The 27,598-nt window shown below is 42.5% G+C and overlaps 1 protein-coding gene across 1 annotated transcript in view; it reads right to left on the reverse strand.

The window, feature by feature from the left end:
* The window catches only part of DENND11 (DENN domain containing 11), a 45,134-nt gene extending 20,124 nt beyond the window's left edge, over window positions 1-25,010 (reverse strand). The window contains exons 1-3 of the mRNA XM_034965115.3: window positions 24,715-25,010; window positions 9,357-9,456; window positions 8,275-8,433 (exon numbers count right to left, since the gene is read on the reverse strand). Coding sequence (XP_034821006.2) covers window positions 8,275-8,433; window positions 9,357-9,456; window positions 24,715-24,982 — 527 coding nt within the window. The 5' untranslated portion in view covers window positions 24,983-25,010. The remainder of the gene's footprint in view (window positions 1-8,274; window positions 8,434-9,356; window positions 9,457-24,714) is intronic.
* Window positions 25,011-27,598: the final 2,588 nt, after the last annotated feature.

Here is a 27,598-nt window from a genome sequence, read left to right on the forward strand (position 1 = left end):
CTCACGCCTGTAATCCCAGCACTTTGGGAGGCTGAGGTGGGCGGATCGCTTGGGGCCAGAAGTTCGAGACCAGCCTGGCCAACATGGTGAAACCTGTCTCTACTAAATATCCCAGCTACTCGGGAGGCTGAGGCACGAGAATTGCTTGAACCCAGGAGGCGGAGGTTGCAGTGAACCGAGAGAGATCACGCCATTGCATCCAGCCTGGGTGACAGAGCAAGACTGTCTCAAAAAAAAAAAAAAAAAAAAAAAAAAAATATATATGTGTGTGTGTATTTACATATGTGTATATATATTTATATATATTTATGTGTGTGTGTGTGTGTATATATATATATATGTATATATATATATGTGTCTGAACAAATTGTCTTCTAGCTCCTGGCTTTGCAAATGCAGAAAACTAAGCACTCCCATTTACTGCGGGTGCAGGGATACTGTGACACCACCTTCTGAAGGGTAACTTACAGCTTGTATTAAATTGTACATTGTACACATCCTCTGATCTAATGATTCTCCTTCTCAGAGTGAGGCCTAAAGAACTATTTCTACACGTGAACAGTCATTTACTCACAAGGATGCTGATGTTCACAGGGGTGAAAAAAACAAGGAACACCCTAAAAGCCCAATAACAGTGAAACAGTTAAATAAATTGTGATGTATCTATATACTGAAATGCTGTGAAACCACAATAATGTTGAGGACATAATTCATGATACACCAGAAAGGTTAATATACCAAGTTACAAAATTTACATACTGAATGACCTCAATAATCTTTTTTTTTTTTTCTTTTGGAGATGGAGTCTCGCTCTGTTGCCCAGGCTGGAGTGCAGTGGTGCAATCTCAGCTCACCGCAACCTCCACCTCTGGGTTCAAGCGATTCTCCTGCCTCAGCCTCCCGAGTAGCTGGGACTATAGGCGCACGCTGCCACGCCCAGCTAAGTTTTTGTATTTTAGTAGAGACGGGGTTTCACCGTTGTTGCTCAGGCTGGTCTCGAACTCCTGAGCTCAGGCAATCTGCCTGCCTCAGCCTCCCAAAGTGCTAGGATTACAGCGTGAGCCACCGCGCCCGGCCAATAATCCTTTTTAAAAAAATAAAATAAAATAAAACGTGTATGTATAATATATATTTGCACATGGGAAAAGACTAGAATGGTATAAAACGAAATGTTAACAGTAGATATGTCTGGCTGGTGAGATCATTTTTTTCTTTGAGCTTTTCTCTATTTTTTAAAGTTTCCTATAATAACTATATCTTAATTTTGTACTTAGTCATTTTAAACTTTTCACTATGAACATTTTCAAACATATACACAAAATGTAGAAAGAAGAGAATGAACCCCATGTATTTATCATCTAGCTTCCACAATATTTGATCCATATGGTTATATCTATACCCTATACCCTACCATTACCACTTTTTTCCTAGAATGTCTTAAAGAAAATCCCACCTCATAACATTTCATTGATAAGTGCTTTGTAAGGCATCTCTAACTGATAAAGTCTGTTTAAATAACGTAACACATAATCACCATGCCATTATCTCATTTAACAATAATAATGCCTTAATATAAATATCTAATCCACATTCAAAATACAGCCACTGTCCCCCAAATGCTATTTTACAGTTGGTTTGTTTGAATTGAGATCTGAGCAAGGTAAAATGTGGTTATGAGTCGTAGGTCCCTTTATTCAATAACAGTCCCTCCTGCCTCTAATTTAATTTTTTAAATTATGAAATAGTTCTCCAATATCTTCTGATTAAGAAATAATCATTACAAAGACTCTTTAGAGAGATACTGAGGGCAAAAATTGTAGATGAAATACAAATAAATAGGTTTGGAACATCAGAAGTCAGAAGAAATATAAAACACAGATTAAGTGTTGCAGAAATGAAGACTAGTGAATTTATGTAAAAGTTGCTGCTGTATTCAAGTATTATCCTAAGCTAGACCTAAGCTTATCTAACTCTGCTTCTTTCTTTTCCTCATACTCTGTCATACAAGTCTCTTCTCTTATGTTACCTATAGCCCTCTTTAATCACCAAGCTGCAAAACCTTTCTAGCTATGACTCAGAATCTAGAAGCCATAAAAAGATGAATGAATTCAAAGAAAAACACCTACATGACAAGAAGGCAATGTTAAAAGACAAATGACAAAGTGGTAAAATATTTTCAATTTATACAACAAAGAAAAAATTTCCCTATTGTACAAACTCCTAGAAATTAATAAGAAAAGGCTGGGTGTGGTGGCTCATGCCTGTAATCCCAGCACTTTGGGAGGCTGAGGCGGGTAGATCACCCAAGGTCGGGAGTTAGAGACCACTCTGACCAACATGGAGAAACCCCACCTCTACTAAAAATACAGAATTAGCCAGGCATGGTGACACATGCCTGTAATCCCGGCTACTCTGGAGGCTGAGGCAGGAGAATCTCTTGAACCCGGGAGGCGGAGGTTGTGATGAGCTGAGATCACACCATTGCACTCCAGCCTGGGACACAAGAGCGAAACTCTTTTTAAAAAAAAAAAAAGAAGTAAAAGAAATTAATAAGAAAAGGTAAACAACAAAATGTAGCAAAGGCTAGAAATGGTTCACAGAAAAAGAAATACAAATGACTCAAACATACATAAAGGTGCTTAACCTCACTTATAAGAAAAATACAAATTAAAACTATACTGATGTACTATTCTTTTATCCATCAGGTTAGAATGTTCAAACTTTCATTTTGTGTTGGCAATGTTGAGGTGAAACAGGCATTCTCTTGCATTACTGCTGGGCATGCAAATGGCACAACCTCTATGGGAAGCAATTTGACAGAATCTATTAAAATTACATATACATATATCCTTTGAGCCATCAATTTCATTTCTGAAAATTTAATATACAGATATACCCCTCACGCGTGAAATGCATGATATTCAATGCAGCATCATTTGTAGCAGGAAATGGACTGGAAACAACCAAATGTCTATTAATAATGAACTTGATAAATGCTATAATTCTATAGAAGGCATATGACACAGCTGAAAACAAGGAAGAAACTCTCAACGTACTGATATGAGATCTTTCATACTGTTGAATGAAAAAGGCTAGGTGCAAAACAACACAAATAACATGCTATCTTTTGCAAGAAAAGGGAGACGGTAAGAATATACATTTGTATTTGTATATATATACACACACACACACTTTGGGATGATACATGAGAAACGAACTGTGATTACTGAGATTATTTGGATGGATATGGGAACTGGGTGAAGATTTTTCACTGTATGTGAGTGGTAGTCCGCCACACTCTTCTTCCTTTAGTAACAGAACCTTCCAAATTTTAGATGGACACGTGGACGCCCAGCTAAAGGCCACATTTCCCAGATTCCCTTGCTACTATGTGTGCCTAGTAACCAAGAACTGGTCAACGGAATGTGAGCAGAGGTGGTGTGTTCAACTTCCAGATCCCTCAAGTTCCTGATCCCAGAAGTTGAACACACCACCTCTGCTCACATTCCATGGAGCCAAGGTCTTTCCCTCTTCCTACATGCTAGAAAATGACAATGTAATGGGGAGACAGCTTCTACCATGTGGATGAGGACAACACTCTAGAAAATGACATAATGTAAGACTGAATGACTCAGGTCCAAGAATGACCAGTGGAACAGAACCACCTACCCACAATGAACTACTACGACTGCCATGCTGGAAAAGCTGTAATTCTATCTTACTGTGTCACTGTATTGGGGGTCTCTTCTTCATTACAGCAACTTAGCCTATACTCTAAAAGCCAAAAACGATACCTGGAAATGAGTTACTACAGTATCAAAAACCATATAGAGACACTGGCTTTGTTGCTGGAAGGGGAGGGTGGTGAGAAAATAGATATTGCAGACTAGAAAGCTGGCAACCCTTGTTACACTTGTAGCAAAACATCTGCTAAAACTTCAATAACTTGGGAGACCCTGTGTCATCTGAATTTGTAGCTTTATGGGAAGCAGTTGGAAGTAGAATGCTGGTGTGTGTTGACTGCCCCTTGTATGCTTTTAGTGAGCTACTATAAGAATAAGATAAAAACAAACAAGAACTGGCTGGTTTGCAAGGAAAAACGGAATAAAATACAGCCTACTAAGGGTCATGTGTTCGAAACTTGGCAATATAAATCCACTGAGATTCCAACAATTTGGGACCCCACAGGGCTGGAAAAGCCAATGCTACTGTACACCAAAAGCAGGAGACAGGAGTCTCTCTCAGGGCATCTATGAAAGTCTCCAGTTTAGTATTCTTGGGCAGACAAGGGAGTCAGCTTATTTACAAAGATCAGATTTAGGGAATCACCTCAAGGAAGTTATTATGAAAATGAGGGAGAAAGGGATGGGCCAAAAAGAGAGGCCAGTAACTATAATCTAGTCTGCTAATTAAAAACAATGACCCAAAGAAGATCTTTGGCCATGGATATTTTACCTGGAACTGACTGGAAGCAAACAAACCAGAAGTCAATTTAGTTTTTGAGAGACATGTATTGTCACATGCTTGGCTTATAAAAGCCTGTGACTTCTTGACCCCTTAAGAAACCACTAGACCTCCAAATCTATACCAGCAGGAAAGGTGTTCTAAAGCTGTACAGCCTCAAGAAAGGCATGTTCTCCAATGCCCACTGTAGATGTGGTTATGGAGGAAAATGAAGAAAGAATCTTCTAGAAGACAAAGCCAAGTGCCATGGAGGACAATGGACAAGGGATTCTACACAACAGAACCAAAGTTGAGCCAAGAGCATACTGACTCTGCAATTCCTGCTCAGCAGAATTTCACTGTTGTTATGAACCAGTGACCATCCGTATTTCTCATTCTTCCCTTTTCCAAACAGAAGCTTGTATTGTGGTTCCTACTTTACCTCCTACATTGCATTTGGGAGGTAGGGAGTAGAGGGACTTGTCTATTCTTTTATAAGTTTTCAGGGTAAGAAGAACCATGCCCTGGCCTAACGTAAAGGACTACTGCGCACTACAGAGAAATCCTAGATTTTAGACTGGAAGCATGAACTGAATGAGACTCCGTGATGTCTCCTTTGGGGTGGGAGGAATGGCCTCTACAAGGGGGAAGAAGAGTATACATGGATACCTGAGTGGCCAGAGGGGCAAACCGAAGCAGAAGCTGCTAACTTTTTCTCAAGGTCAAGTCTTCCCTTCTTCCTGTTTGTAACCAGTGCCCCAGAGTTCTAACTGGTCACAGGATCACCCACCTAGTAGTGATGCTTCCCAGTCTACTTTGCTGTTGGGTGTGTCTCTGTGATTGAGGACTTGACAATGGAATATGAGAAGTGAGATATGTAAATTCTAGTCTTTCCTTCTTCCCTATGGGCTGAAATGCAAACATAATAGTAGTGAGCAGCTTTTAACATTTGGGAAAGAGCACCTTACAATACAAAACCACTCAGGATATGGTGGAATAACAAGAGATGAATGTGGGTCCCTGAACAATTGTATGGAACAGAGCAGGCTACCCAACTTGACCCCCTGCCTACCTCTACGCTATGACATGAGCAATAATCTTTTATCGTAATCCGGCCATAGTAATTTTGGGCCTCTGTTCTTGCCTTTTAGCCAGGACCCTATCCAATATAATACCACCTTAAAATTTTTGGATTTTGAACCATGAAACTGTATTGCCTACTTGGAGAATTAGCTTTTTAAAAGGAATAATATTGTTTTAAAAGTGTCAAAATCCCAATAAAATGGTCTTTTTTAGAACTTCATAATATTACTTCTGAGACAAAAAAAAAAAAAAAGAGGAAATATTTTGAGTACAGAAAAAGACATATGTGCAAATGTATTTTCCACAGCTCCAAAAGGTAGAGGAGCAGCTAAAAAAATAAACAGTAAATAGAAACATGCTGCATGTTCAGCCACAGAGAATAACCAAGTAAATGTATAGGACAGCTCCAGCATTGAAGAGCTATTAAAATAATCATCAAAATGACAAACAGGGAAGACAATGGGGGAAAAACATATGCATCATGGGTATTCCTGGAGAAGAAAAAAACAGAATGCAAAAGTTAAATATTTTATTAAAGAAGAAAAAGTTCCTAAAATTAAAAATAAAAGAACTGTCTATTGAGCAAAGGGGACAAACTATCCCAGAACATACTGATATGAACTAATAAATATTTGGCAAGTTCAGGCCAGGCTCAGTGGCTCATGCCGGTAATCCCAGAACTCTGGGAGGCCGAGGTGGGCAGATCACGAGGTCAGGAGTTCGAGACTAGCCTGACCAACATGGTGAAACCCCGTCTCTACTAAAAAAAATAAATAAATTAGCCGGCTGTGGTGGCGGGCCCCTGTAATCCCAGCTACTCAGGAGGCTGAGGCAGGAGAATTGCTTGAACCCAGGAGGCGGAGGTTGCAGTGAGCCAAGATCACACCACTGCCCTCCAGCCTGGGCGACAGAGTGAGACTCCATCTCAACAAACAAAAACAACAAAAACAAAACAAAACATTTGGCAAGTTCAGAAACAGCACAGACAAAGACAGACTCTATAGGTATCTGGATGGAGAAACTTCTCCAAAACGACTAATTTCAGATAACAGTAGAACAATATCTATAGCATCCTCAGGGGAAGAAGAAAGCATTCAAGAATTGTACAACCAGCTGAGGATAAAGGGAACAGGCCAATAGTATTAATCATGCAAGATCCTTTCAAAGAAATAAAAGTGCTTGATGGTAAAATTCAACCATTAAAGATTTTTATTTTTTTATTTTTTAAACAGGGTCTTGCTCTATCACTCAGGCTGGCGTGCAGTGGTGCAATCATAGCTCACTGCAGCATTGAACTTCTGGGCTCAAGCCATCCTCTCACCTCAGCCTCCTAAGTAGCTAGGACTACAGGTGCACACCACCATGCCTGGCTAATTTTTTTGTTTTTGTAGAGGTGGAATCTTGCTTTGTTGCCCAGGCTGGTCTTGAATTCCTGGCTTCAACTGATCCTCCTAAATTGATCCTCCTTGGCCTCCTAAAGTGCTGGGATTACAGGCGTGAGCCACCATTCCTGATCAATTTTAATGTTTATATATTGTTTCCCAGTAAAGTACTGACACCATATTGTCACGTTTTTCATAATTGTTTTTCTTAATTTTGGAGGAATATTTCAAGGAATAGTATATCTTACTGTGAAAAAATATTTACTTGAAGTTATAAGTAAAATTATGTTTAATATATTTCATTAACACAGCCTGCTATTTGAGAAAATTAAATTCATAAAATATTAATCCTATTTTTGTAAAGATATTTGTATTCTAGAATCGCATTCATGGAATATTGTCAATGGATATCTGTGAGTGTTAATATATGAGAGGATTTTTAAAAATCCTCTGTACTTTCATATAAAATTTTAAATAATAAACGTGTTTTCCACAAACAAGTTCATGTGTTCAAAGCTGAAGATCACAATTATGTTGCATAAAAATGTTTACGTAGTGATAAATTTTAAAAGTATAGACTATAAAAGAGGATATATATTGTATGATGCCAAATATATATTTTAAACGTACACACATACACAGAAAAGAAGTGGTAACATTTTATCAGTGCTTCAGGGATTAGGGATAAATTTTCCCCTCAAAATCTGAAATGTAATTAGGTTACCTGCATGATGAAAAAAATGTAACTAATCGTTTTGCTGCTTCTGTTAAAAATTCTCTTCCTATGCCAGGCACCTTGGCTCATGCCTATAATCTCAGCTCTTTGGCAGGCTGAGGCAGGAGGATCACTTGACTGCAGGAGTTCAGGACCAGCCTGGGCAATATAGTAAGAGCCTGTCTCTACCAAAATATATATATATATATATATATATATATATATATATATATATATATTTAAGTTCTCTATTATCCCAATCATAGTAAGAATCCCAATAATAAAAGGAGTAGGCTTTAAAAAAGTTTAGGATTTCTTTGCCTACTTGGGGCAAGGAGGTAACTATTGCGGCTTTGCATAAACAAAGATCATGTACCTGTCAAAAAATGACTTAATTTTAAAAAGTGATGGTAGTATTAAATCCAAACTGAAGGCAGAATATACCCCAGCTTTCATTATAGAGTGAAGACTCATCATGCAGGACGTTGGCTGAAACGAAAGGACACCACCCGAGGCGTGAAACATCGCCATGGATGTTCTTGGAAAGACATCTGCTGCTCTGGCACGCAAGTGCTGTCTCCGAGGGCTCGTGCCATATGCACCAGCTGGTGGATCCTGCTGCCTCCCTGCACATGTACGGAAGCCACGTACCGAACCTGGTTCTCCAAGAAGTGCATGTAGCGGTAAAGCAGTGTGTAGGAGGGAGAGAGGATGCCCACAGACTTCATCCGCGCGCCACGTTCCAGCTCGCTCTCCACGGGCATGTTGGCAAAGCAGGCCAGGCCGAAGAAGGGCCCCTTTCGGAAATAGCTAGAAGAGACCAAATACGTAGTGTGGCTCAAGATCAGAGAGGAATTTTGAGATGCAATCCTAAACAAAACAAATGAACTGTGTTCGGGGCTGTCAATGACAAAGCTCAGCCTCAAGAAAACAAGCGGGCCAAGCCACGTGACCTCACTGATGAGCTTGAAGAGATTACATAACTTGCCAAGGGTCACTTGGCTGGAGCTGGGACTTAGTCCGTGGCAAGCCTGCCGCTCAGCTGCCCACAATCATGGACACATCTCTTCTCTCCTGCACCACGACTAATGACTTGGATGGGAGAAGCAGAACCAACATTCCTCTTCAGGCTCCTCTGGAACTTGGACTCTCTTTCGTAGCATAAACCACAGTGATTCTTCCCTTACTTCCTGAGGCTCTGATATTTTTCACTGAGCTGCCATTTTATTTCCTCCTCTTTCTCACACTTGTATCAATCATGAATTAAGCCCCATGAGGAGATTAAAGCCACTTCATTACCCTTAAGCTCTTTCCATTGTTCCTTCTCGCAAAACTCTCTGAATGCCCCACTACACAGGACTAAAAAATGGCCTTACTTAAAGCTGGAATTTCAAGGTTGAACACATAGATGTCCTCAGTTAACTCACACGGGGCTGAAACTGTGCACTTTCATTAAAACCAAACCTCAAGTGAGGTCCATGTAATTTCTGAGAAAGTGAGAGAACCTCTACAGGCAGGGATTCTTAAGATTTGCAGGTCATGAAGCCCATTGAGAATCTGATGAAAGCTAGACATCTCACTAGAAAAATGATGTAAACACAAAACTATCCATGTATTTTCAAGGCATTTACACACAGCACACGAAGACCTCCTAATAAGAGCCCTTCTGCTTTGGGGAAAGTGTGGAGGTGGGGGGAATGGTACGAAGATGACTCCAGTTCAGAAGTACTTACATGAAATCAGATTGGATTTTATGGGACCCACTGGCCATAGACTTGAACTCAACACCTTCAAGGTCAATATCTTGAGGTAAGCACCATTCTACCATGTTTCCTGTAGGAAAAGGAAGATGCAAGTTAAAAGAAACAACATCATTCAAAGAAAATGGGTTAGTACAGGGCTTAGCTCACATGGCTTTTCAATAAACCGACTGCTGACTCAGCCTCAGACAGACCAGCGAGATGCTCAGAGCTCAGCCCCTCCATCACTGGCAGGGATGACGCCGGAGGACGTGGAGATGGACACTAAAGGAACCTCCCATTTCTGCCCTCAAACACTGTTCTCCTCCCTCATGAGGATGCTGCCTTTGCTTCTGTCATTCTGCTCAACCACTTCCAAATCTGCTTTTTGCAGCCTCACTTCTCTGCATGTTTTTTTAACCTTCCACCCTCATTTCCTTATCTTGTGTTCTCCCCTTAATCCCTTGAGATCTTGATTCTATCTATAGCCACTAATGACTGGGAAAAAATCCCAAAACATTTTTAAAATTCTCATTCTCGTTTACTTCTAGGTAGCATTTGCTAATTCCTCAAACATTTCTCCTCTTTTTCCTGGATTTTCATGATAGAATACTATTTTAGTGCTTTTCCTACCTCTCTGACCAATGTAACTCTGTTTCCCCTCCTCTCTCTCTCCTCTCTAAGTGAGGTCCTTCTTCAAGGGACAATGATATTTGCTTCCAGAATTTTGGGACTCATTCACTCATCATTGATTATTCAGTTTCTCCTGAGCTAGATGCTGGAGATACAAAGTCCCTGACCTCAGTGAGATTAGATTCCAGAGAGAAATGAGGAGAGCTAGAGGAGATCAGCAGTTACAGTGCAGTGGGATCAATGTTATGACAGAGGATAGGGTGAGATTTTTTTTTTTTTTTTTTCTTGAGACTGAGTTTCACTTTGTCGCCCAGGCTGGAGTGCAGTGGCACAATCTCGGGTCACTGCAAGCTCCACCTCCCAGGTTCAAGGCGATTCTCCTGCCTCAGCCTCCCACGTAGCTGGGATTACAGGCGCATACCAGCACACTCGGCTAATTTTTTTTTTTTTTTTTTTTTGAGACGGAGTCTTGCTCTTGTCACCCAGGCTGGAGTGCAGTGGCGCGATCTCGGCTCAATGCAAGCTCCGCCTCCCAGGTTCACGCCATTCTCCCGCCTCAGCCTCCCCAGTAGCTGGGACTACAGGCACCCGCCACCAGGCCCGGCTAATTTTTTGTATTTTTAGTGGAGACCGGGTTTCGCCATGTTAGCCAGGATGGTCTCGATCTCCTGACCTTGTGATCCGCCCACCTCAGCCTCCCAAAGTGCTGGGATTACAGGCATGAGCCACCGCACCCGGCCATGCCCAGCTATTTTTTTTTGTATTTTTAGTAGAGATGGGGTTTCACCAAGTTGCCCAGGCTGGTCTCCAACTCCTGACCTCAGGTGATCCACCTGCCTCGGCCTCCCAAAGTGTTGGGATTACAGGTGTGAGCCACCGCTCCAGGCCAAAGTAGGATTTTAAAAGTACAAGCATGCCTCGGGCTGCGGTAATCAGGGAACTACACAATAGCAGTGTTATCTGGAGTCTTGAGAGAACACTATAGAATACTCCCTGTTGTTTTCATGCATATTCAAAAGGGTTTAAAGCAAAACACTAAGCTATTTGTGAGATTTCATTTCAGAACAAACTTCTTATTAACACTCCAAATCCTAATTTGCTAGGCATTAGAAAAACCATCAATAATCCCAGCCAAACAACGCTTTCAGATAATTGTTCAGGGCATCAGGGAATACACAATCTAGTCTCAGGACATGGTAGATATCATAGAGCATTGTCGAATCTCACACTCAACAGCCCAAGTCACTTTCAAATAGTTTATTTTCAAAAGAGGAATTATGATTCTGATCATTTAGTCAATTCACTAAAGTGAAAAGCATGAAAAAGGAATTAAGAGTTCATAAAGCAGAAAGCCTCGAACAATGTTATGTTTTTCAGGGTCAAAGATAAGAAAAAGCACTCAGAAAGAAAGAGGGGTGACCTTGGGGATAAGACAAGTTTTTTAAGCACCAAGTTCCCCCACGCTTTCCTATATTTTCCCCTACCATCCATGTCTATTACCTTCACAGTCCAGTCGTTTTTTTCCTGTGGAATGCATCAGGACAGCTAGGGAGATTTAAAAGGTGCCAGGGGCTACCCTAGGTCTATAGAATCACCATCTTCCCTGCCCTGCCACAGGGTGATTCTGCCGATGCATGCCAGCGATAAGAGCCCCTGCTTGGGCCTCTGTATACACGCTCCTAACGCTTAACAGTGGCAGTATATGGTCAGCAGAGGAAAGGGACAGTCTGGGACAGAGCTACAATGACCCTCGATAGGCTCTGTCCTCCTCATACTCAACCAACCTGCTTCTTCTAATACTTACTGCCTTGTTTACCCACACGCCACACATTACGGGGTTCAGCTAGCTCAAATTTAGCTTCTTTCCTCCAACCCAGCCTGCCCATGACTACTCAGTGTCTTAAAACTTTATTTACCCAAATGTTATATTGAAGTATAGCATAAGTATAGAAAAGTGCAAAGATGTTTATTGCAGCACTATTCACAATAGCAAAGACATGGAATCAACCCAAATGCCTATCAATGGTAGACCGGATAAAGAAAATGCGGTACATATACACCGTAGAATACTATGCAGCCATAAAAAGGAATGAGATCATGTCCTTTGCAGGGACATGGATGGAGCTGGAAGCCATTATCCTCAGCAAACTAACATGGGAACAGAAACCCAAACATAGCATGTTCTCACTCATAAGTGGGAGCTGAACAATGAGAACACATGGACACAAGGAAGGGAACAACACACACCAGGTCCTGTCAGCAGGGAAGGGGAAGAAAAAGCATCAGAATAAATAGCTAACACATGCAGGGCTTAATACCTAGGTGATGGGTTGAGAGTTGCAGCAACCACCATGGCACATGTTTACCTGTGTAACAAACCTGCACATCCTGCACATGTATCCTGGAACTTAAACTTTTAAAAAAAGAAAAGTGCACAAAGTACAACTCAATGGATTTTCCCAAAGTAAACATATTTGTGTAAGTAGCACCCAGATCAAGAAGCTGAAAGAACATTATTTGTACATCAGAAACCTCCCTCATAGCAGCTCCAAGTCATTAACCCTCTCTCATGAATTAGCTTAGCCTCTTCTGAGTTTCTACAAAATGTAATTATAGTTTGCATTCTTTTATGTCTTTTATGTCATCCATGCTGATGTGTGTAGCAACAGTTTGTTCATCTATTACTTCTATCATATGCATGTAGCAGTTTACCTGCTTAACTGGTGATGCACATTTAGGTTACTTCCAATTTGAAGTTACAGCAACGGGCACTGCTGTAAACAATCCTGTATTTGCTATCTGCTGAAATAGCGTAAAGTGGCATTGTAATGCATTGACCTGGTTGGGCTGAACTATCCTTCTCAGAATTCCCTTCTTTGTATGTTTCCAGCTGAGATTTGGAAGTGAATCAGTAGCCACGTTATATTTGCATGTGTAAGGTCAGTGCAGAAGGTCCACTGCATAGCTGCTTCTCTGCAGGCTTACTACAGTGGTGAGGGGCAGCAGCCAGCCCTGATGATGCTGCAGCCACCATCCCTTGATCTTCCTTCAGTTTCTCTGACTCCTAAGCCAGGTGTATGTTTAGTTCCATAATAAAGGGCATCGGTTTCTCCTTAGGACACCCACATCACCAAAGCTGGATACAGTAACAGCCTGATCCACGTTCCCACCTATCTTCATGAGTTTCAGCTTCTTACTCTTCTTTTTCCTCCTCCTCCTCCTCTTCTTCAGAAGTTTACTCTCTTCCTTCATAACTGTCTGCCCAGTAGACTTCAAACTCCAACATCAGATACAAAGAACAGCCTTATATAGATTGTCTAACAGCTCCCACGGTTGCATAAAACCAAATCCCTGCAACAAATTCCTTTATGTATCTCCTAGTTTTTCTGTTCCTCTGATTGAACTTTGACCAACACAATATGCACATTTCTACTGACTACATCCCTAGGAATAGAACTGCTTTAAAAATGTTTGCGTCACTGCAAAATAAGACACTTTCAATGATTCCCAAAGTAGTATTTCCCAAGCTTATGTTAATAGGGCTTCTGCAAAAAAGAAAACAAAATTTTGTGAAATGTGTGTGTTTTTGGCCAAATTATCTTAGCTTAAACAAAGCTAGACACATTCCTTTATTGCAGTATTTCTCAGAGCCTTTAATATGCCACTCTGCATCGTGAATCTCCATGAGATCAATACAGTGCTTAATGTTTCCCCAAATTATCTTTTTTAAAGGAGTATCTTAAATCTTTTTAAAAGGAGTATCTTAAGAGACTAATTTTATAGAAGGCATTTTTTTTAAAAAAAGAAATACAGGTATATCAGGTGTGCAAGCTGTCCTTCCATATCCACTCTTCCCTTCTTATATGAATCAGAACCTGCTATTTTTAGCTTGGTGCATGGCCTTCCAAATGAAGGCTATGTTTCTCAGTACCTTCATGAGTGAATTCTGGTCAGTGTCATGTGGACAGAAATGAGGTGCATCACTTCCAGAAGGTGCCTGAAAGGCAAGGAGCACATTGCCCCTTTCTCCACCCTGCTACCTGGAATGTGGATGTAGCATTGTATCACAGAGGGGATGCTGGAGCCATCGGTCAACGTGGGTCTAGGTCCCTGGATGACCCTGGAGATTTGGGCCAGTATTCTAGCCCCAGGCTGCTATCACCTGATCGTTACATGAAAAAGAAATAGACTCCTATCTTGATTATGCCACTGTTGATTTGGGCTTCTAGTATTCATGTCCAGCCTATGTCCTACTTAGTACAGCTGACCTAGAAGATAAAGTCCCCATTCCTTAGCCTGGTTCTCAAACCCTCTTCCTTGCTCCTCTGTGCCTACCAAATCTAATTGCACAGAAACAGAAAGGAACAGAGGGAGCGAATGACATACTGTTAGTTACATCCTTCACTCCTAGGTGGACATAAGCCCATCTGGGTTGGGAAGAAAGGTCCATTAGAGGCTGGCAAATCAAAGAACAGGGCACAGGCTCCAGAACACCACTCTGGGGAGAGGTATCCTTATCCCATGGCAAGCACATTCCTGCTGACAACTCCTTGAATGAAAGGGAAGTAGGTAGAGCTACTATGGCCCTTAACTCTACATATCATAATCATGTCTTTGACGTCTGTCTCTGCAGGAGTCTGTTAACTTTTACAAAGTGAGGATTTTCCTTGTCTTCACATTTCTATATAGTATCATGCCTTGCACAGGACAGAATGGGTATTTTAAAAAAAACAGATTTATTAAGGGCATGCATGTGTTTAAAAAAATTGATGAATTAGTGTTAATTACCTTAGCAATAGTAATAATATTGTAGTTACATAGGAAATGTTTAAAAAAACTGATGAATTAGTGTTAATTACCTTAGCAATAGTAATAATCTTGTAGTTACATAGGAAAATGTTCTTATCCTTAGAAGGTTTATACTCAAACGTTTAGGAGTGACATATTATCATATCTGTGACTTACTTCCAAATGGTTCAGGAAAAAAAGGCATATCCCTATCTGTATATAGTCAGTTCTACTTTTATCACTTACTGGATTTGTGTCAATGCAACAGATGTACTTGAGAGCAATTTGAGCACAGGGAATTTCACATTCACTTATGCTATAGACTCAATGCAATCCCAATCAAAATCCCAGCAAATTATTTTGCGGATATTGACAAGTTAATTCCAAAGCTTACATGGAAAGGCAAGAGACCCCAAATAGCCAACATAATACTGAAGAACAATAAAATTGGAAGACGAACAATGCACCCAACTTCGAGACTTATATAAAATTAATCAAGAGAGTAGGTATTGGTGAAATATCAGACAAGTAGATTAATGGAACAGAATAGAGAGCCGTGAAACAGACCCACACAAATTAATCACATAATCTTTGCCAAAGGAACAAAGGCAATACAATGGAGAAAAGATAGTCTTTACAATAAATGGTGCTGAAACAAGTGGACATCTACATGCAAAGAAATGAAACTAGACACCTACTTTATCCCTTTCACAAAAATTTATTCAATATGGAAAGTAGCTAGCCTAGGTAACATAGTGAGACCCTGTCTCTACAAAAAAAAAAAAAAAAAAAAAAAAAAAATTAGCCAGGCATGGTGGGGTGTGTGCCTGTCGTGCTAGCTACTTGGGAGGCTGGGGTGGGAGGATCACTTGAGCCCAGGAGTTTAAAGCTACAAGGAGCTATGCTCACTCCACTGCATCCCAACCCAGGCAAAAGAGTGAGACCCTGTCTCTAAAATAATAATAATTTTTTAAAACATGTAAACCAAAATGTAAAATGCAGAATTATAAAATTTCTAGAGATAACACAGGAGAAAAATCTGGGTGACTTTGGGTTTAGCAATGAGTTTCTAGATATAACACTAACAGCACAATTCATGAAGGAAAAATGGATACATTGGACTTCATTAAAATTTAAAACTTCTGATCTCTGAGAGACACTATTAAGGGAACGAAAAGACAAGCCACACACTGAGAGAAGATATTTGCAAAACACATATCTGATAAAGGACTGTTATCTAAAATATACAAAGAATTCATAAAACTCAACAATAAGAAAACAATCCAACTTTTTAAAGGGGTAAAAGATCTGAACAGACAACTGATCAAGGAAGATACACAGATGGCAAATGACATGATGTTGACTATTTTTTCATATGCTCATTATGCAATTGCAAATTAAAATAACAATGAGATATCATGACACACATATCAGAATGGCTAACATTCAAAACACCAAATGCTGATGAGGATGTGGGACAGCAGGAATTCATTGCTGGTGGGAATATAAAATGGCACAACCACTTTGAAAGACAGTTTGGCAGTTTTTTACAAAACTAACATGTTATCATCAAATGACCCAGCAATGATGCACCTTTGTATTTATCCAAATGAGCTGAAAACTTACATCCACACAAAACCTGCACACAGATGTTTGCAGCAGCTTTATTCACAATGGCCCCAAACTGGAAAACAACCACGATGTCCTTCATAGGTGAATGGATAAATAAAACGTGAGATATCCATACAAGGAAATACTCTATAGCAATACAGAAAAATGAGCTATCAAGCCATGAAGAGACATGGAAGAACTTTAAATGCATGTAGCTAAATAAGAGAAGCCAGCCTGAAAAGGCTACATACTGTATGATTTCAACTATGTGACATTCTGGGAAAGGCAAAATTATAGAGACAATAAAAAGATCAATAGGAAGGGAGGGATGAATAGGTCAAACATAGGATCTTTAGGGCAGTGAAACTATTCTGTATGATACTGTTATGGTGGATACATAACATCGTGCATTTTTCAAAACCCATTGAACTGTACAACAGTGAACCTTAATGCAAACTATGGATTTAAATAAACAATAATGTATCAATATTAGTTCATCAATTATAACAAATATACCACACTAATGAAAGATGTTAATAAAGGGAAATTATATGTGTATGAGTGAGGGGGAGGTAGTATATGGGAACTCTGTACTTTCTGCTCAATTTTTCTGTAAAACTAAAATTGCTCTAAAAAATAAAATACATTAATTATTTAAAAAACCCTAATTGATGAATTAACCTAAATTAACTGCCCTAAGAGTGGCAATGATACCATGGTGATGTAGAAAAATAGCCTTATTCTTAGGAGATTTATACTGAAGTATTTTATTTTATTTTATTTTATTAAGAGACAGGGTTGCCCAGGCTGGAGTGCAGTGGCCCAATCATAGCTCACTATAACCTCTAACTCCAGGGCTCAAATGATCCGCCCATCTCAACCTCCCAAACAGCTGGGACTACAGGCATGCGCCATCATGCCGGGCTAATTTTTAAAATTTTTATAGAGATGAGGTCTCGCCATGTTGCCCAGGCTGGTCTTGAACTCTTGGCCTCAAGAAATCCTTCCACCTCTGTCTTCCAAAGTGTTGGTATTACAGGCGTTAGTATACATATTCATGCCCAGCCCATACTGAAAAATTTAGAAATGAAATGCCATGACATCCACAACTTACTTTCAAATAGTTCAGCAAAAAAAAGAAAAGTCTATATCTCCACACACAGTCAGTTCTGCCATAATGCTTGTTGAATCTGTTCCAAAGCAATCGATGTATTAGGGAATTTGACATTTGCTTATTCGTGATTTCAATCATGAACAACACAAAGTCAATGTGGAAAACTACACCCAGCTGAATCAAGCCATGTCGGAATATACAAAACACACCCACCTTAAGCTTCTCCTGCTACCTCAGGTCACCTCGTTCTGGGCCATGCCATGCACCTCTAGCGTCACAGTTTTGCCTCTGAGTTCAGACAGCCCCCCTCCCACCACACATAGTAATTCACAGGCTCAATCCTTTCAGCACTCACCTCCAGATACAAACACCAGGTCTTTTAAAGGTACAGTTCCACATTTACTAAGTATGTATTTCTTAACCATTTATCATATGCAAAACTGTCCTGTAGTTTTTGGTAGGTTCCTATCTTTTTTTAAAAAAAATGTGCCACTAACAAAGTTTTTCTCATAAGCCCTGTGATTTTTACTTCATGATTTTTTTTGCCGCACAGTGATTTTTGGAACATATATTTCATGTTACAGGGGAAGTGACTATGTAAGAATAAAGCAAATGGGGCAAAATGTCAATAAATGGGGAATCTAAGTGAAAGACAATACAGGTTTTCACTGCACTATTCTTTCAACTTTTCAAAACATTTCAACTTACAAATTGGGGAAAATAATTGAAATAATAGCAATATGAAAAAAAGGAGAGCATAAAGGACTTTGCAAAAGCCAAAAATAATTGAGGCAATGTAGCACAGATAATAGGGAATGAAGCGCTATCAGGGCTTGAAGCTATCCTACAGAAACATTACAAATGAAAACCAGCTTACATATGGAATTTGAGGAGGCTTAATGGAAAGTGATTTTGCATAATTAGTAATCCTTATGGGATGCCATTTAATACCAGAAAGAAACTCATCCTGACTGCTACTTATCCCAGGCTCAGTCTTCACATTCCATGCTTTTAGGTTTTCCAGATATCCTCACTGTATTAAGAACTCAGCCAGGGAGCTGGGGCCTGGAAGATTCAACAAAAGAGGTCATCTCATGGCTAGTCCATCAAAGAGAGGAGGTGCCAGTGACAAGTGCCTTTTTCTCCCCTAACTTGCTCTCTTTCCATCTCTGTGTCCTTTCTCATCTTGGACCATGACTTGGACCTATTACAGGTACTTACAGGCACTTCCTAGCCTCTACTGCAAAGACAACTTCTGAGGAGGGATTCGCATGACCACGGGAGGCACAAATGTGGCAATATGCATTGTGTACATTCAGCTGGTCACTGAACAAATATTGGTGGAGCACAACTTGGCAGCACGGTGCCTGCCAGGTGCTGAGCTCATGCAAAGGCAAATATGTCTGTGTTTAAAGGAACTTGGACTAACCGACTATGAGGCTGGCAGCTCAGTTACCCAGGCAAAGCCAGAAGGTCAGTGTCGCGCCTGGCTGAGGATGTACAGATGGTCTGAACCCTGCCACTTCGCAGCTCCAAAGGTCAGCCTGACAGCTCTGCGCACCAGGGCCTCCCAGAGCTGGGGTTTTATAAGCCCACGCGCTAGGCCAGAGGTAGGCTGTCCTATCTAGGTTGACCACTGCCTCTGTCTTCCAAAACTAGTTCTGTTTAAATGAGAAATGACCAAACCCCCAGCTGTCTTAAAATTCATCACTATTTCCTAGGGAGATTGGACATTAACTGCAGTAACTGCTGTCTGCTAGAAAGTTCACCTCAAAATATTTAAAATAGAGAAAGCAATGATCTTGAACCAAAACAATCTCTTTTTAATAGGAAATATGTGAATTTCTTCTTCCTCCTCTGTTAGATGGTTCCCAAGCAAGCACTTCCTCCTGAGCTCTTCATTTCCTATCCAGAGACTGCCTCAGCTGGAGATCCTCTTCCAGCTCCTCTGACCTCAGGAGTGGAACTCCCACCCCAGCACGTGCCTGAGGTTTTACTCTTTCCACGGGCCTCTTCCCATCTGTGTATACATATGCCCTGATTGTAATCAGGAAGTCAAAACAAATCCTGTTTCAGGAATAAAGGCATGAATCAGAGTATTCTAGGTCCCAACAATACATTCCCTTCACATAACCACCTAAAGGGGCCATCAGATCCCACAGGTGGAAACCTCCAAAGAGTATTTGGTTCAGACCCTAACATCAGAAAAGTAAATAACCCAGGTGAGTTGACTTTGGGTCTTACACGGTTTGAAACAGTCTTAAAACCACCTAGGCTGAGAGCACATCCAAAGCAAAGAGAAAAGCATCAGGATAAAGAATCCTGAGTCAGGAAGAAGCTAATCCTGCTGATTTAAAGTCAGCTATATGCCAATCCATGGCTGAATTCCAATGCATTCACTTTACAAAGAAAGACCTTCCATTTCACAGATCCCATATCATTCTCCACTGGGTGGTAGTGTGGTGTGGATAAGGGGTGCAGGTAGACTTGGGCTCTGGCCCTAACTTTAGACAACTTAATGGCTCTGTGCACCTGTTTTTCTCATGATTATGGTGAAGCCTGTTGGGAGGATCAGAGGCAGGTCACTGAAACATGTGGCACAGTCCTTGGCACACAGCAGGCACTCAGGAGGTGGTGGGTATTACAATTACCATTTTTATTTTCCCCTCCTCAATTTTCAAGAGAAGAAACTGACTTCACAGCAGATGGCTACAAACTGATTTCTCCCTGAAAACCACAAGCAGGTGAATCACCAACAGCCTGGGAAAGATTCTACCCAGGTGGGATTAAGCAAATGAACCACAACTGTATTCCACTGGCATTTGGTGGAAATACAGGGGAAGGATGGCGACATGACAGAGTTTCTCTTCCTGTGAGACGTTCTGGCCGGATATCAGAACAGGCTTTTTCTTTGCCTGCATTTGAGCTGTCCATGCTTACGACTGCTCTTTGCATCTTAAAATTGTCCTCCAAATTTTCCATTCACATTCTACTTTGTCACTTTCCCACCCATTGCTAGAGCCATTTATTATTTGCCACAAGTCAGATGACCTGGGCAGCGCTCCAAGTGGTGCCTCAGACACCAGACCTAGCCCTATTCTCACTGGGCCTCCATCATCTCCATTGTTTAAAAAAAATGCTTATGTTTCATAGACTATACAGGGAATCTACAGAGATTAAAATTAGTGTGTGTGATTTTAAACATACTCATGTGACACAAACATAGAAGCGCTCGGATACATTAAATTAAATAGGTGTTTAGATGTAATCTGGGCACTGGCTAGAGGCTGAGGAACAGGTAGAAATTCATTCCCAAGAAGAAAGGGAGAAACATCTTGAAAACCTCAGCAGGCGATCTGCCTCTCACCTTACCCCTCCTCTTGCAAGCTGCCCCAGTACAAACACAGGGAGCACAGGAATTTCTCCCAGACACCCACAATAAAACTCTAAACGCAGCAGTGTAAAGTGAATCTCTTATAAAGAAACAGTCTAATGAGGCAGATGCAAAGATGTCCAGACATTGTATGTTCAAAGCTTCATCGGCCTCCATCCTGCCCACACACAAGTCCTCAGCCACACGGTGATACCGCTCTTGCCACCATCTGGGGGCAGGGGTGTTCCCCAAGTGTGACAATATCCTCTCCTTTAAGCAGACTAAGAACATTTTACTAGAAGCCCAAATAATGAAGTAAAATTAAAATCAAGGCTCTAAATCATGGGGTTGAACAAAATGAAACAGCAATATTCTGGCTTCCAACATCTTCCACCCAGCTTGCAGAGTTAGCATCTGGGTCTGGTTTCAATAGCAGCTTTGTGGCCCAGATGATCAGCACCACCATCCTAGGGCCCCCTGCTCCAGATAAGGACTGAGTGTATGTGTAAGCCTCACTTTGAACCTGAAGCCCCTAGTTCTTAAGTCACCTGTAGACTCAGCAACCATAATTTTCAATCCATGAGTCTGATGGAAATAAGCTTTAAGACTCTTTCTCTGATTCTTCCCACAGATGGCCAGCCTAGCTTTCCAAAACTTGTATCTAAAAGTGCAAAAGGATTACTCTTATTTCCACACCTTAGAGAATCACTGCATATATTCCTGCTCAAACACACACACACACACCCTTTCTAACAAGGATCCACCCCTCCTTTTCCCTCTTACTCTACTTCCTAATGAATGTACAGCTATGAATTCTCTTCTTCCTCTTTCACTCTCCCTCTCTCTCATGCACACACACTGATTTGGACACATGCCAACAGTTACCCACATTACATGGGAAGATGCACATAATGCCATGGCCTGGGCAGTAAGTGATGGGGGTGGCGGAGGGTTGAGGTGGGTGTGGGGTGGGGGGAGGAAGGATCTCCTAGGAGTGGAAACCGAGGACACAGGTGGGAGAGACATGGGGAAGTGGCTAAGCAGGCAGGCCAGCGAGAGAAACTAAACAGCAGACAAATCACACCTATGTAAGAACTTCTAAAATATGCTCTAATTTTGGTAAAGAAGTCAATATTCACTTTACCGCTTTTGGCAACACAGGCGAAGGAGGGGCAAAAGTCTGGGTGGGCCAATATTAAATAGGAACAAATAGCAGATCTGCCTCAGCAGTAAAGGGGGGAAGATGCTGGGCCAGTGATGCCTCCAGCTCACTGTGCCACTATGGGCCTCACTCCACCGGAACCATCACACAAGGGGTACATCAGGCACTCTCTGAGGAACCTGTCCTAGTGCTAACCTTGAGGCCCTCAGAAGCTCAGTAGCATTCATTCACTACATCTCCTACTTTTAAGATATATATAAAATAAAATTATATGGTACAAGGTCTATCATAGTATTTTTACAGGAAGCAAAGTGCCATTTAGGACTAGAATAGATGACAAAAGAGACAAACACATTTATGGTCAGTAAAGGACTGCTTTCCCCCCACAAAAAAACACACAAAAAAACACAAGTTACAAGTGCTCCCTCTCACACTGCGCTCTCTCTTCCTCCCTCCTTTCTCCTCCATCCCTGGATAAGTAAGGATCAGATGCCAGGGAGCAGGGGTTCAGGCAGCATAGTATACTAGAAAGACAATGGGACTTACAGTCAAGTATTTATTGGCTGCTTAATATTCCCAAATTACCTAACCATCCCTGGTATGTTCCCTCATTTACAAATTGGGTATAAATGATCATCAAATTACAGAGCAGTGATCAGAATAAATCAAACAGCATTATAGTAAAATGCCTGCACAAAATGTCTAAATGTGTTACAATCCCTTCTTTGCACAGTAGCCTTAGTCTGAAAACCATCACTCACACACACACACACACACACACACACTCTGTATACACAAATTCACAAAGCCATGCTCACTGCCTGTGACTGACAAGGAATGGGGGCAGGTACTAGCCCTCTGGCGCTTTTATCAATTGATAGATATCAATTGGCCAATATCAATAATTGATCAATTATCAGTATTATCCACCCTGTCTGTAATTAGTATAAAACTTCTTTTCTCTTTCCCTTCCCTAAGACTCTACCACTGGAGCTACCAATACTAAATCAGACCGTGTGAATGTGCCCTTTCCATTCCTTCTAGTTACTCTGAAATATTTCCCAGGATAAGTCAAATGCTGGTAGCTGTTTACCTGTAAATGATGTGGTACAGTATAAGCAATATGATTAGTTACAAAGTATTGGTTTTTGTCTAGCATTACGGGTTACTTTGGTCAAAAAAGACCAATACTTTTCAAACTACTGGTATCTAGGAATCTCAAATGCGAGTCAACCAGCATGTGTGATGAACACTTAAAAAAAAGAGAAAAGAGCCACTGCATTCCAGCCTAGGCGACAGAGTGAGACACTGTCTCAAAAAAAAAAAAAAGAGAGAGAGAAAAAAGAATGCATTACATGTAGAAGGAGTCAGCACTACTTCATGAAATGTCTATTTCAGTTACATAAGTACTGTACGTGTATGTGAGCATACTGGTTGTGATGTAAAATTAACTTCACATGATAGATCAGTCAAGAGTTTGAAAGCCATGGAATGTGGCAAAGGAACAAGCAGAAGTCACAAAGGCCTGAATTGTCCCCACAAACTCTGTCCCTGCAAATGGAGCTCCACAGTGAATCCCACATTCTTCCTGTGTCCTACAGCTGAGAACCCCAAAATTACCGGCCTGGAACCCATCATCAGCTGCCATACCGGATTCCCCTTCTCCAGATCCTAACCCCTTTTTTTCTCCACTCCATCCCACCTCATCCCAGAAAGCAGCCAATATTTTCCCGCACGAACAGGCACTCCACACTCCAGCAGCTGCCCTGGAGACATTGACAGTCACACCTGGGTTTCCTTAAGCCCTGACACCACGACTCCTGCGATGACACCTCCTTCCCCCAACCCGGAACAGCAGAGCCACTCTCAGAGTCAGAAGTCCCTAGCTGACCCTCCAAGGCTTCCTGGGCGCGCAGGGTCGTTCTTCCACTTTCTGTCCCCCGTGGACTCTCACCTGGAAAACGCACACCCCCCTGCCGGGTGGTTAGGCTAAGATTATGTGGGATAAGACTTTAATTCTCCAAGCATCTCCGAAAGACAGCCTATCCGGGGAGGCTTCTCCTTTAATCAGCCTTCAGCTGAATCCCTCAGCCCCATCCCTTAATGCTCCCGGCGTTAATTCCTCAAAATAATGCAGTCAGAGAAAGTGAACTTGGCCGCTAGGAAAGTTACCCCAGAGGAAGCGACGGGGAGCTAGGGCGAGCGGGGAGCGGGGGACGGGGTGGGGGGCGAGCGGGGAGCGGGGGACGGGGTGGGGGGCGCCCGGGGAGTTTCCTCCGCACAACGTGAAAAATCTTCTAGCCCCCAAGAAAAGAAAACAAAACCCAACGTGGCCACAAACCGGATGCCCTGTCACTGAAGTGCGAACACCACTGTGGGGCTGGGACTCAGAGGAGAGGAGGGGAGGGGAGAGGAGGTCGGCGGGGCTGGAACAAAGCCCTCGGGGCCGCTCCGAGAGGCCGCGCGCCAGCACCCTGCTGCGCCCCGAGGGAGAGAGCTGAGGACTGGCCGACCCCCGCCCTTCCCCAAGCCCGGGAGCCCGGGGCCGGCCCTGGTGCGGGATGCGGGGCCGGGAGGGCAGGTGCGCGCGCAGCGAGCCCCTCCCCCGCGCCCCCAAAGCCCGTGGGCACCCCGACCCTCCCCACGCGCCTGGCCCCGGCGCGGCCCTCACCCGAGCGGGGGTCGAAGGTGACCACGAACACGGCCACCACCTGGTCCTCCTCCACGTCGCCCAGCTCCAGGCGCCCGGGCTGCAGCAGCACCTCCGGGGCGGCCGGCTCCTCGGGCTCCCGCCTCCGGGGCGGCTCCGCGGCCGGCCGGGCGCCCCCGCCGCCGCCCCGGCCCCAGCCTCCCGCCTGCGGCTGCGGGGCCTGCGGCAGGGAGACGGCGGGGCCCTCGGCCCAGCGCAGCAGCGGCGCCGCGTCTCCCTGCTCCACCATGGCTAGGCGAGGCGGAGCCGCGGGCGCGAGGGGCGGGGCGGGCGGGCTGCGGGAACCCCCCTCGCCTGGCCGCGCCAACGCCGCCGCCGCCCGCCGGGTCTGGCGCTGCCCGGGGCCCCGCCGCGGAGGCGCCTTTGCCACGGAGCCAGAGCAGGCGTCCGCGGAGCCGGCTTCGGGAACCGCGAGCCTGTTCGGAGGCGCCCGTGTGCACGTCCGTGTGTGGGACGCGTGCGGCCGGAACGTTCATCCTTGCGTCCATACACCTGTGTGCGGGTGGAGGTGCCTTCTCACCTAGGGTTCCGTGGTATAGCTACCACTGTGAGTTTTTATGTCACCATTATTTTTTAAAGTCCGCTGGTCCTGTGGACCGTGACAGATATGTATTACATAATCCTGGATGTGTGGCAGAAGCTGCTTCTAAGCAGGGGAGTGAAGCGGAGGCGCTCTGGCTACCCAGGTGTTTGCAATATACTCATCAATAAACACTGAAAAGGCCATACGGTTAAAGTTTGGGAATTTTGTTCTTCCTTTTATATTACAAACTGATTAGGATGGAGATTATAAGTTTATTTCCTGGTATATATACAACTTGAGGGTATTAAATTAGGAGGTGCTGGAGCATTTGTGGGACGAGGGATATTCCCTCAGAAGATCAGGAAAAGGAAGTTGCTCAGGGGAGAAAGAGGAAAGTCAGCTCTAAAGCTGATGGCTTTGGAAATTGATTAGGGGTTTTCTGTGAACCCCCATTTTATATTTAAAAATAAATTTTACATGCCTCAATCCTTGAGGTAAATCTAGCAGCTAAGTAACTCTTTAAGAGGAGATGTGTATAAAAATAGGAATAGCTATTAAAATAGAAAGAAGGAGGTGGCAAGAGAAGGAGGTACACAGTTCATCCAGGGTTCAGCAAGGCTCCATGGTTTGCCTGTTCGCAAAAGGACCCAGTAGAGCTATGTGCTGGGTGCTACTCCACGGGATGTTTATGAACCTCCGTGTCCTACACGTCAGCACTGCAATGATAATGTGATTTAACCCCTATCCCTAAGAAGATAATCAATGACTGCCCTAGGCTGCCACTTCTAATCTAAAATCTATGATATAACAATAAAGAATGTACTTATGCAGCATTTTACCCCCAAGAACAGGGTCTACTTTCATTATTTACATATTTAGTTCAGCCTTTCCTCGACCTTACAAGGGCAAGTTTATAAGGACAAGTAAGTGACCATTCAACGCTCACTCCCTGGAGTATGTAGACAGTCACTGAAATAGATGGGGAGCCCCAGGCATGGTCCAGCCAACACCAGGGCCACGGCATTATCTGGCTCATTCAAAGGCACACCAGACTAGGCTATATCCAGACTACTCCAAGCCGGATTCCAAAGCCGTCTACTTCATAGGATCAGGCCATAGCCAAAGTTTTTCAGGTTGAGGCATTCAAAATTTTATTTTTAAATATAAAGTAGAGGTTCGTAGAGAATAAACAATTTCCAAAGCCATTGGCTTTAGGGCTGATGGACTTTCTCTTTCTCCCTGGAGGGACTTCCTTGTCCTGATCTTTTGTAGGAATAGCCACCTTCCACCACCCCCACCCCCCAGCACATCCTAGATTTAATACCCTCAAGCTGTGTATATACCAGGAAATAAGCTCATAATTCCCCTCCCAATCAGTTTTTTATATAAACAGAAAAGCAAAATTTCCAAACCTTAAGGCTATGGCCTTCTCCAGTCTTCATTTGTGTGTATATCCTGGCTTATGAACCACAATGTCTATCTTTAAATTCCTAGTGCATAATAAGTGCCCAAAAATACTTGTCAATTAAATATATGAATGAAAGTAGAGACAATTCTGTGCAATGGGCCCTCTTGTCAGACTTTATCTAATATCTTGGACATAGTAGGTGTTGGAAAGTGTTAATGACAGTGATGACATCCCTCTTAGCACATGCATTCACAGTCTGATTGAGGTAGTATACCTGACCATCAGAGTTATCTCCTCTTTGATGACTGAATTTCACAAGATGATAGGGAGGGAACTAATTGAATTTAGCTATTAGAACAGCTCTGCTGTTGACGAAAAGAAGAGAGGAAGGGGCAATCTTATTCAGGGACCCTAGTCTGATGTAATATTTCAAAATGATTTCACCTAGGACACCATATGTGTAAAACTGAAAATTTATTTTACTTTCCCAAATACTAAATATGTCTATGTTATATCAAATACAGAAAAATACCTTTGATCTATAATCTCACCACTGAGTTGGCCACTGTTAAGATTTTGCTGATCCTATTTCATCAATTCTAGGATGCAAAAATTTTTAGTTTTTAATGTTGCCATAGTGACTCACGATCGCTGCTGGTCCCCGCTGAGGTCTAGTTCTCACAGAGGACATTTTGACTTGCTTTTGTCAGCCATCTGGAGGCACCACCAACCTGAGACTGCTTTGAATAAATTCTCCACTGAGGTGCATTCAACCACGCAACCTAGCTTCAATACTGACTTGTAGTTCACATTCTTGGACAAGACTTTTTTCTCCTTTCACCTAGTGACCCAGTTGAGACAAGCACGTTTTCTTGCTTGTCAAATATCTCCGTGTGGGAGGTTTACTTGCCAAG

The sequence above is a fragment of the Pan paniscus genome, chromosome 6 (genome assembly GCF_029289425.2).
Source record: "Pan paniscus chromosome 6, NHGRI_mPanPan1-v2.0_pri, whole genome shotgun sequence".
Taxonomy (NCBI): Eukaryota; Metazoa; Chordata; class Mammalia; order Primates; family Hominidae; genus Pan; species Pan paniscus.